Here is a 12604-nt window from a genome sequence, read left to right on the forward strand (position 1 = left end):
CCAATCACCCAGTTTGGTGAGATCCTTTTGTAGCTCTTCGCAATCTGCTTGGGACTCAACTATCCTGAGTAATTTTGTATCAGCTGCAAATTTTGCCACCTAACTGTTTACTGCTTTTTCCAGATCATTTATGAATATGTTGAATAGGACTGGTCCTCGTACAGAACCCTAGGGGACACCACTATTTACCTCTCTCCATTCTAAAAACTGATCATTTATTCCTTTTCTTTGCTTCCTATCTTTTAACCAGTTACCAGTCCATGAGAGCACCTTCCCTCTTATCCCATGACAGCTTACTTTGCTAAGAGCCTTTGGTGAGGGACCTTGTCAAAGGCTTTCTGAAAATCTAAGTAGACTATATCCACTGGATACCCCTTGTCCACATCCGTGTTGACCCCCCACCAAAGAATTCTAGTAGATTGGTGAGGCATAATTTCCCTTTACAAAAACCATGTTGGCTCTTCCCCAACAAATTATGTTAATCTATGTGTCTGACAATTTTGTTCTTTACTATAATTTCAATCAGTTTGCCCAGTACTGAAATCAGACTTACCAGTCTGTAATTGCCAGGATCACCTCTGGAGCCCTTTTTAAAAATTGGTGTCACATTAGCTATCCTCAGGTCATTTGGTACAGAAACTGATTAAATTATAGGTTACATACCACAGTTAGTAGTTCTGCAATTTCACATTTGAGTTCCTTCAGACCTCTTGGGTGAATACCATCTGGTGAATATCAACTCTTGAATGAATTACCCATCCTAATTCAGTATAATTTTAGAATGTCATTAGCTTGCTGTTTTCTATATAATAAATGAAGGTTTTATATAAGACCACTCTCTACAATGAGACCAGACACACCTCACTAATATCCCCTCTCCACATATTAATACAATGTTGTCTATCATTTCCCATTTTTTGCAGTGTTTTTGTTCCACTGGTCAGTGTACCTGAACTGCTCCCAGTGCTGCTCGTGGGAGCCAGAGCAGGGGATATGTATTTCTCCAAGCACATTTGAGTTAATTTTTCAATGCGGAGTTTGAGAGAGATGTTATCATATTCGATATTTAAAAAATATACTTTATAGCTACTCTGTTTCTGTAATTCACATTTCTCTAATCCTCCTCTTCTCCTCCCACCTCCCCACATCAACAATCATCAAGTTTTCTGGCAAGAATTATGATTTGCAAATCCAGGATAATTCAATGCCTAATTTTCAGAGGTGCTGAGCTCATGGAGCTCTTATTGACTTCTATTGTAGTTGTGGATGCTCCCTGAGAAATCAGGTCTTTGAACGAATATGAAAAGAAAAAACAATTACTAACCATCTATATTTTTTTCTAGACATAGAAGTTAGGATTCATTTACATAACTGCCAGGGTCACACTTCTTCCCTTCTAAATGAGTATTACATTGGTTACTCTTTAGTCTTCTGATTCCTTTCCCAGTTGATTTTTCAAAAGTAAGTTATCAGGGTTTCAATCAGTCTTTTTTTGTTAATTCACCTAGTACCTTAGAATTAATTATTCAGACTGGCTAATTTGTATATGTTTCTCATCAAGAGTAATTCCAATAGATATTTCCTCCTAACTAAGTGGCAAAATATTTTTTTCTAGTTGAAGACAGATTTTAAAAAGAGCAGATGAAAGCAGCCCCAGAACACTACCCAGGCTCCAAGCAGGTGCTATGGTTCAGATTGCTCTGAAACATCCTGGGGTTTCTAGTGGACGCCAAGTCATGCAACTCAGTTCTAGGTGGAGAAGGCCACAGAAACCAACAAGAATAGCAGATCAAAAACACTTCGCCTTCAATGCAGCAAAATAGGACAATCAGTCACAAAGCTCTGCAGCAACTTCAAAGACAAGTCACAAATTAAAGTCCCATAGGAAAATGAAAGAGCAGGATCTTGGTTTCTTCCAGCATGGCACAGCTATAAAATAGGATTGCAGTACTGTTGACAGGGGAATCAGAAAGATGCTGATGTAGAAAAAAAGCATCTTACCTTGGCTTTGAAAGCAAGACTAAGTTTCATAGAAATTATGTTTCATTAATATCCAATCACAGCAGGAATTCACTTATGTACAAAATGCTTTATCAGGTATTTAGGTTTTGCACATGTAAATCTAAATAAGCAGACTGGTTCCAAATTGAGCATGTTAGCCAGATGCATCAGTTGCACATACAAAATCTGTTCTCCTAGAGTAAGAATTATTGTAACATCTGGGTCTGTTTAAGCCACAGTTAAAAAAATGAAATGCAGAAAATATCACTTGGATTGATCAATGAAATGGATGATGTAGGTCTAGGCTGAATTAAATCTAAAAGGTATTGGAATATTTTTCTTCCTTATAAGTATGGTTCAATATGCTATTAGTAAAGTAACAGCAATAGAGAAAGTGATTAAATGCTGCAACTACTGGACACAATTGTTCATTGAATTTAATGATGGTGATTCCACCCCTTTTTCAGACCACTGCAAGCACTACCAGCATAAATAGCCCATGCTGTTTTCATAAGTATGGCCAATTGTTCTCATCCCATCTCAATCCCAGTGAAGTCAGTAGGAGTTTTGTCATGGACTCAGAGGGAACAAAAAGAAAAGGAGTACTTGTGGCACCTTAGAGACTAACAAATTTATTTGAGCATAAGCTTTCGTGAGCTACAGCCTGAAGTGAGCTGTAGCTCATGAAAGCTTATGCTCAAATAAATTTGTTAGTCTCTAAGGTGCCACAAGTACTCCTTTTCTTTTTGCGAATACAGACTAACACGGCTGCTATTCTGAAACCTGTCAGAGGGAACAGTGTTAGGTCCACTGTGTGGGAAATAAAATATTTAATTTAGGCCTGGATCCTGTAATCACATATGCACATGAGTAGTGTTATTGGACTCATATTCATCAAGTTAATGACATGCATTAGGGTTTGCAGGCTAGAGTCCCAAGGCCTGAAAACATTTATGCATGTGCTTAACTATAAACAAAAGATTAATCCGATTGACTTCAGCAGAACAATTCACTTGCTTAAAGTTAATAACATGCATAAGTGTTTATAGGATTGGAACCTTAAACCAGTGATTCTCAAAGCCGGTCTGCCACTTGTTCAGGTAAAGCCCCTGGCACACCGGACCAGTTTGTTTACCTGCCGCATCTGCAGGTTCACCGATCGTGGGTCCCACTGGCCGCGGTTCGCTGCTCCAGGCCAGTGGGGACGGCGGGAAGGGAGGTCAGCACGTCCCTTGGCCCACATCGCTTCCCACAGCCCCCATTGGCCTGGAGCGGCGAACCGTAGCTAGTGGGACCCACGATCGGCCAAACTTGCAGACATGGCAGGTAAACAAACTGGTCCAGTGTGCCATGGGGCTTTCCCTGAAAAAGCAGTGGACCGGCTTTGAGAAGCCCTGCCTTAAACTATAGCCTCTTGGGTCCAAGGACCTGAAATCAATAGAATACTCCCACTGATTTCAAAGGGCTATGAGTCAGATACTGAGTTATCTTCTCTGGTTCATGCAAAGATATTTAACCAAACATAACTTACATAGGCATCAAAGAGGGGAAGATAAATGAAACTGCCGTCTCATGATTGTCTCCAGTATATTTCAGCATTGATCACAAATTAAAACATGTAGCAGACTCACTTTATTAAACAAGACACTTCTGAAAGCATACTGCCATATTTTACCTATGAGAAAGACAAGGTGGGTGACCTTTTACTAGACCAACTTCTGTTTGTGAGTGAAATAAGTGTTGGAACTCCACAGAGCTCATCTTCAAGTCACTGTGAAGCTTGAAAGTTTGTCTCTTTTATACTATACGTTAGTCCAATAAAAGATACTACCTCATCCACCTTTTGTCGCTTATATCCTGGGACCAACAACACTGCAAACAGCACATAAACTTTATCAATGTTTCTTTCTGATAAATTTTATGTAACAACCTACTTTGAACACTGACACTCACATTTTCAAAAATGGTTGGCCTACATCAGACCATTGCAGTTCTGTTGTATACAACTATACACCATGCCTTTAACTAATCATTTACAAGGCTTTTACAATCAAGATGAGGACTGGCAAAGCTGGCTGCTAATCAATAATATATTTCATCTATATATAGAATTTTCTTGGAGGGCATGCATTTTTAATGAAAGCAAATGTTCCCCAAGGAATACTTCATCTCAGTCATGAACTTTAATTTAACTCTTCTCCAATTGAAGTTCTTGAGTTTTAGCTCAAGTTGGGTTACTCTGGAATATGTCAAGTACCGCTTTTACTCATCACTTCAGTCAGCAGGGAGGAAAAGTCTGGTATTCTACTGCTTGCCTTTACAGTACATATATTTTCTTCCTATAAATCACACACAATGAGTGAGAGCCTTAGCAAATGGGATGCTACTTTACATTTACTCTCACTGGTTCATAAGAGAGTGGAGGGAGCATAAAAATCACAAGATGTGTGAAGTCCACAGTCCTCCCATATTTACATTCTATTAAATTCACCTACAATCAGTTTTATCCTTATTGTCTACTTTTCGTAAATGACTCTGTCCATTCTACCCTGCCTACTATTCAAGCAATGGCAGCTAGGTGTGCAGCTGTTGTTGCCTGATAATGAAAAAGAAAAAGGAATTAGTAGCTCAGGGCATGGCATCGGAAAAATTATTATTCTGTTATGATTGCAAACGGTACCATCAGATGAGAAATTAGACTAGAAATTAATTTGCATTCAAGGGAAATGGTTTTGGAACAAATTATCAGGTTGTCTGTGAACTGCTCTGTTTACAAGAACCCTCTCCTTCTTCTGTTAAGTCCTTCCTAGAATAAAAACACACAGAGCTCGATTCTCTGCTGTGCCAGAGCTTTGCTTGGCACAGAAGGGCCCAAAGGAAGTGACAGGGAGATAGTTACAGCTCCCTGACTCCTACAGACCTGACAAAAGTCAGGTCTGCTTATGGGCCACTCTAAATTGATATATTGATATGGGGTCCATGATGGGCTCTACACCAGTGGAGGATAGATGTAGTGCAGTGGAGTTATATCACACCCACTTCTCACCGCTGTCTCCCCACAACGTGACCCCCTTCTGCCCCTGACATGCCAACTAAGCCAGGAACAAGGGTACTGATAGGCACCCAGTCTGGAGTCAGTACACTCATGCCTTCAAGGATTTCATCTCCAACAGGGGAGTTCACTCCAGGCCAGTGTGCCAGTTTCTGGCATTTTTGTGCCTTCAGATGGTGCAAAGTGACAATATCTGATTAGATATTCCAGCCTTTTGATGCTATTTCGCATCTCTTCTTTCTTTTCCCCTACAAGTCTCTCTAGTACTTTCAGGTGATTTGTGGTAGTGATCAGTGGTCATTGAAGCTGGATAGCATGTGATAAGTGTGTAGGTATCAAGGGCTTAAAATGATATGAACTTTAGTAGTACTGAATCTTTCATTATTTCCCATTTCCCCTTTACCTTGAAATAAAGAAATCATTGTTTACAAAGGGTGGGGGGGGGGGAACAAAATACATCAAGCTAGCCTGGCTGCCAGTATGATACAAGTATAATCGCTGCACATTTGTATCTACTTTTTTCATATGCAGGTACTTCATAGATCGGAAGAGTGATGCAGACAGCTACTTTACAATAGATGTATCTGAAGGAACCATTGCAACTAATGAAATACTGGACAGAGAAAGCACCGCACAGTACAATTTCTCTATAATTGCAAGTAAAGTTAGTAAGTATGGCATGAATTGAATTAAGATGCTAAAGTAGTGTCTCTCAGAATACAATGCTCAAAAATAAAATGTTTATTAGTATGAAATGATTTAAGGATGCATAACATGTATCTGTTTGGCAAGGCTAAGTATCATATTCAAATACTCACATGTAATCAGGTTTGGTCCTGTACTCCTTATGTAAGCACAGTTCCCACTGAATTCAATGGAAATTTTGTTATCAGAAAGTGGTTGGGTTTAAAGGATATTAAACCTGTATTTTACTGGGACTACTGTGATTAAACGATTGATAACTGTGCTGTAACTACTGTAGTTTGGGTCTCGTATGTGTACTGAACTTTTAAATGGAGAAAAATACCTCCTTGATGCAGAGATAGCTGCCATTTTGTCTTTGGGTGCTACAGCGGAGAGAGAGAGTTGGTGTTCTCACATGGAGACCTTCTCTTGTTCTTTGTTTGGTTGTTTACTTAATAAGATTGAGTTGAGGACGGTCAAGGAGAAAGCATATCTTTCCTCTTTGTGTGGAAGAGTATAATGGTTATTTTAATTCCCAGACAAAAACTATATTAGAATGGAGTAAGGTTGAAGTGATACCAGTAATGGAAGGTTCTGTATGAATTCACCTGCCTGATCCATCTCTCCTCTCAATCTGCCCAAGCCCTCCTGCCTAATCACTCCCCTGGTTGTCTTCTCCCATGCTCCCCTCTGTGCCTTCTTTTAGTCTGCCCTCATGTTGGGAACTCCCTCCTTCTCATGGGGAATCAAGCAACAATCCCCCTCTTCGTTCACATCCTTCTGTATAGCACACGTCTTTCTCTGTCAAAGTTAATTCTCCTAGGTTTGTTCCATCCTTTGGAAAAAACCTGTTGTTCAATCATCTGCATCTGATCCACAGAAGTCTTTCCACTGACTTCAATAGACTGCGGATCTGAACCCCTTTATAGTGCACTTTATGATAGTACTGGTTTCAGAGTAGCAGCCGTGTTAGTCAGTATTCGCAAAAAGAAAAGGAGTACTTGTGGCACCTTAGAGACTAACAAATTTATTAGAGCATAAGCTTTCGTGAGCTACAGCTCACTTCATCGGATGCATTTGGTGGAAAAAACAGAGGAGAGATTTATATACACACACACAGAGAACATGAAACAATGGGTTTACCATACACACTGTAAGGAGAGTGATCACTTAAGATAAGCCATCACCAGCAGCAGGGGGGGGAAAAGGAGGAAAACCTTTCATGGTGACAAGCAAGGTAGGCTAATTCCAGCAGTTAACAAGAATATCAGAGGAACAGTGGGGGGTGGGGTGGGAGGGAGAAATACCATGGGGAAATAGTTTTACTTTGTGTAATGACTCATCCATTCCCAGTCTCTATTCAAGCCTAAGTTAATTGTATCCAGTTTGCAAATTAATTCCAATTCAGCAGTCTCTCATTGGAGTCTGTGTTTGAAGCTTTTTTGTTGAAGTTTAGCCACTATTAGGTCTGTGATCGAGTGACCAGAGAGATTGAAGTGTTCTCCAACTGTTTTTGGAATGTTATAATTCTTGACGACTGATTTGTGTCCATTCATTCTTTTACGTAGAGACTGTCCAGTTTGGCCAATGTACATGGCAGAGGGGCATTGCTGGCACATGATGGCATATATCACATTGGTAGATGCGCAGGTGAACGAGCCTCTGATAGTGTAGCTGATGTGATTAGGCCCTATGATGGTATCCCCTGAATAGATATGTGGACAGAGTTGACAACGGGCTTTGTTGCAAGGATAGGTTCCTGGGTTAGTGGTTCTGTTGTGTGGTGTGTGGTTGCTGGTGAGTATTTGCTTCAGATTGGGGGGCTGTCTGTAAGCAAGGACTGGTCTGTCTCCCAAGATCTGTGAGAGTGATGGGTCGTCCTTCAGGATAGGTTGTAGATCCTTGATGATGCGTTGGAGAGGTTTTAGTTGGGGGCTGAAGGTGATGGCTAGTGGCGTTCTGTTGTTGTCTTTGTTGGGCCTGTCCTGTAGTAGGTGACTTCTGGGTACTCTTCTGGCTCTGTCAATCTGTTTCTTCACTTCAGCAGGTGGGTATTGTAGTTGTAGGAATGCATGATAGAGATCTTGCAGGTGTTTGTCTCTGTCTGAGGGTTGGAGGGGTTGTGCAAAAATTGGAATTAATTTGCAAACTGGATACAATTAACTTAGGCTTGAATAGAGACTGGGAATGGATGAGTCATTACACAAAGTAAAACTATTTCCCCATGGTATTTCTCCCTCCCACCCCACCTCCCACTGTTCCTCTGATATTCTTGTTAACTGCTGGAATTAGCCTACCTTGCTTGTCATCATGAAAGGTTTTCCTCCTTTCCCCCCCTGCTGCTGTTGATGGCTTATCTTAAGTGATCACTCTCCTTACAGTGTGTATGATAAACCCATTGTTTCATGTTCTCTGTGTGTGTGTATATAAATCTCTCCTCTGTTTTTTCCACCAAATGCATCCGATGAAGTGAGCTGTAGCTCACGAAAGCTTATGCTCTAATAAATTTGTTAGTCTCTAAGGTGCCACAAGTACTCCTTTTCTTTTTATGATAGTACTGTATCATTTATCTGTTTTAGAATGTAAGTTACAGAGGCAGGGACCATGTTTTCCATTATGCATTATTCAGCAATGAGTACTCAATAAACAATACATACTAATAATGTAGAAGGTAGGACTTTAGAGAGACATACATATATTATGAAAACTTACTCCAGGTGAAAAAAAAATATCTCAGTAGTAGTTATCCCAAACTGAGCCAGAGGAATATCCCTAAAGGCTGAAGATAGAACAGTAAATAAAATAAAGTGCCTATGCACTTAAACTGAAGGAATCATCTCATTATGTGTATACACTAAACCTGTGACTTCTGACCTTACCATTGTAGGGGGACTTAGAAAAAATAGGGCAGCAGAATTGTAATCTGATTTCCGATAATTTGAAATAAATGGTGTTGCAGAAATGGAGATCTCTTAATAGGCTGTGCTTAAGCAAAACTTAAATATTTAGATGTATTGGTAAGTAATGAGCATATTCAATTTGCAAACTTGTCCTGAAATAAAACATTTGTTCTAGCAAACTCATTGTGAATTCATTTATTATTCTCCCAGACTCCAGAGTAATTAAAAAAACAAGCCAAAAAAAAACAGGTTCACTTATCTGTGTATCAACATGTGCTTATGTTAGAGTTGTTGCATGTAGCCCACATTATGAAATTCCCAATTCTAACCATTAGCCAACTTAGTAAACTTATACCTCTCATACACTTGAAATTCATATTCCCATATACCTTAATATTTGTGCTTTAAATGTTATTCATCTCATAAAAATAAATGTTATACATATAGTACACCTATAATTGGCAATACTTTGGAGAATGAAGATGTATTACCTGTCAAAGCTTCATATAGGTCTGTCTGACTCAGAGGTAACAGAGGGAAATGCTGGGATTTCAGAAATGCTAAGTAGTAGTAGAGGAGGGGAAAAGGGCAAATTTCTGAATTTCCCTGCCATGGAAACATTTTAAATGCTTTATCATATTCACTGCCTCTGTCAGGGAAAAGGAGTGAGGGAACATTGAAAAAGACAGAGAAAGATAATTTAATTATTTAGACGAGTTCCTGCTTTAAAACTGAACATTATGGCAGTTACTCAGTACATATGTAGGAACAGTGGAATGGCTACACCTGATCAGATTAATGGTCCATTTAACCTAGCGTCCTGTCTTTGAAAGTAGCCATTACCAGCTGCTTCAGAGGAAGGTGAAAAATACCTCATAATGGACAACTATAGAATAACCAGCCCATCAAGAAAGTTTCTTTTTTAACCCTGTCATTTGGAGGTTGTCCTATGTCCTGAAGCATGAGGTTTTATATTCCTTGTGAATTATCGTAGCCGTGAGCAAAAGATGTTCACTTATCTTTTTTTTAATTGCCTTTTGCAATTTTGATGAAATAATCTCAGATGTTCCCCATTCCAAGCCACCCCAGCAAAACAAAATTTAAATAACTTTTGAAAATTAGCACATACAAAAATCGACATTTTAATTTTAATTCTCCCAGGATGCGGGAGAATGATTTGGTTAACTGTCTCATCCATTCAAGTGATTGTATATAGCCCTCAGTTCTAGCCCATTAAAAAAAAAAGCCTAACCATGTGTGTATTTATGAAGTGATATACATACAATTCGAGTATACAAGGTATGAATTCAATAGCTATAGGCCCGAATTTCAAAAAGCAATCTCTAGGGCCCCAATTCTCCACATGTTTTATTTTACAGATAGTGGTCTAAGGCACAGGTGAAGTGAATTGCCCAAGGTCACAGAAGAGTTCTGTAGCCAGGAAGTAAACTCAGATGTCCCAGCTCCCCACCCAGTGCCGTTAGCACAAACCATCCTTCTCTTGTCTTCATTAGGAATTTTCCAACCCATAGTTACCCAATAAGTGCAGCTCCAAGAGTAGAGATTATAGACAAGATCCAGAGGTTTGTACCACCATTGTCCAAGCACATGCAGTTCCTACTGACTTCATTTGGATTTGATTGTGCTCAACTCTTCAGAAAATGTCACATCTTATATTTAGGTGCCCAAATCAGCATAGGCACAATGGATCACAAAAGTTAATACTTTTCTCTGCTGTTTACAGTTTTCTTCTCTCGTACAATAATCTACACTTGTGAAATGAACGAAAACAAATATTAAGATTGTTCCCCTCAATTTACAGAAAATCCCATTTCTGGCTGGCTCCTAAGGCCTTTTTGCAATTGACTAAGTGATGTGCTTCTTGTGTTTACCACTTCAATACTGCCCACCATCTTAGCCCCCAGCAGCTCAAAGAGCTTTGCCACCATGCCACTTTGCATGGAAAATAATGTCAAGTCATGAACAAGTTTCTGTGGATCAACTACGCCTGTCTCATCCTTGGGACACAGTCCTTATTCATAGATTCATAGATACTAAGGTCAGAAGGGACCATTCTGATCATCTAGTCCGACCTCCTGCACAGCGCAGGCCACAGAATCTCACCCACCCACTCCTATGAAAAACCTCACCTATGTCTGAGCTATTGAAGTCCTTAAATCATGGTTTAAAGACTTCAAGGAGCAGAGAAGCCTCCCTCAAGTCAACCATGCCCCATGCTACAGAGGAAGGTGAAAAACCTCCAAGGCCTCTCCAATCTGCCCTGGAGGAAAATTCCTTCCCGACCCCAAATATGGCGATCAGCTAAACCCTGAGCATATGGGCAAGATTCACCAGCCAGATACTACAGAAAATTCTTTCCTGGGTAACTCAGATCCCATCCATCTAATATCCCATCTCAGGGGATTAGTCCTATTTACCCTGAATATTTAAAGATCAATTACTTACCAAAATCCCATTATCCCATCATACCATCTCCTCCATAAATTTACCAAGTAGAATCTTAAAACCAGATAGATCTTTTGCCCCCACTGCTTCCCTTGGAAGGCTATTCCAAAACTTCACTCCTCTGATGGTTAAAAACCTTCGTCTGATTTCAAGTCTAAACTTCCTGGTGGCCAGTTTATACCCATTTGTTCTTGTGTCCACATTGGTGCTGAGCTTAAATGATTCCTCTCCCTCTCCTGTATTTATCCCTCTGATATATTTATAGAGAGCAATTATATCTCCCCTCAACCTTCTTTTAGTTAGGCTAAACAAGCCCAGCTCCTTAAGTCTCCTTTCATAAGACAAGTTTTCCATTCCTCGCATCATCCTAGTAGCCCTTCTCTGTACCTGCTCCAGTTTGAATTCATCCTTTTTAAACATGGGAGACCAGAAATGCACACAGTATTCTAGGTGAGGTCTCACCAGTACCTTGTATAATGGTACTAAAACCTCCTTATCCCTACTGGAAATGCCTCTCCTGATGCATCCCAAAACCGCATTAGCTTTTTTCACAGCCATATCACATTGGCAGCTCATAGTCATCCTATGATCAACCAATACTCCAAGGTCCTTCTCCTCTTCCGTTACTTCTAATTGATTCGTCCCCAACTTATAACTAAAATTCTTGTTATTAATCCCTAAATGCATAACCTTACACTTCTCACTATTAAATTTCATCCTATTACTATTACTCCAGTTTACAAGGTCATCCAGATCCTCCTGTATAATATCCCGATCCTTCTCCGAATTGGCAGTACCTCCCACCTTTGTATCATCTGCAAACTTTATTAGCACACTTTTTGTGCCGAGGTCAGTAATAAAAAGATTAAATAAGATTGGTCTCCAAACCGATCCCTGAGGAACTCCACTGGTAACCTTCCTCCAACCTGACAGTTCGCCTTTCAGTAGGACCCGTTGCAGTCTCCCCTTTAACCAATTCCTTATCCAACTTTTGATATTCATATTGATCCCCATCTTCTCCAATTTAACTAATAATTCCTCATGTGGCACGATATCAAACGCCTTACTGAAATCTAGGGACTGCATTTAAATCCACTGCATTTCCTTTATCTAAAACATTATTGTTTTCCATTGTGCATCTGTGGCTTCAAGAAGGGCTGTATTTATAATTAGTGATGATGCTTATCTATCCTTGCAACAAAGCCCGTTGTCAACTCTGTCCACATGTCTATTCAGGGGACACCATCATAGGGCCTAATCACATCAGCCACATTATCAGAGGCTCGTTCACCTGCGCATCTACCAATGTGATATATGCCATCATGTGTCAGCAATGCCCCTCTACCATGTGCATTGGTCAAACTGGACAGTCTCTACGTAAAAGAATGAATGGACACAAATCAGACATCAAGAATTATAACATTCAAAAACCAGTTGGAGAACACTTCAATCTCTCTGGTCACTCGATTACAGACCTAAGAGTGGCTATCCTTCAACAAAA

At 39.9% G+C, this 12604-nt stretch overlaps 1 protein-coding gene across 2 annotated transcripts in view; it reads left to right on the plus strand.

Moving 5' to 3' along the window:
- Positions 1-12604, plus strand: part of CDH12 (cadherin 12) — an 867135-nt gene that overhangs the window by 836557 nt on the left and 17974 nt on the right. For both annotated transcript variants that reach the window (XM_038389732.2, XM_043508440.1), the window contains one exon: positions 5585-5721. In XM_038389732.2, the coding sequence (XP_038245660.1) occupies positions 5585-5721 (137 nt within the window). The remainder of the gene's footprint in view (positions 1-5584; positions 5722-12604) is intronic.

Source organism: Dermochelys coriacea, chromosome 2, assembly GCF_009764565.3.
Source record: "Dermochelys coriacea isolate rDerCor1 chromosome 2, rDerCor1.pri.v4, whole genome shotgun sequence".
NCBI lineage: Eukaryota > Metazoa > Chordata > Testudines > Dermochelyidae > Dermochelys > Dermochelys coriacea.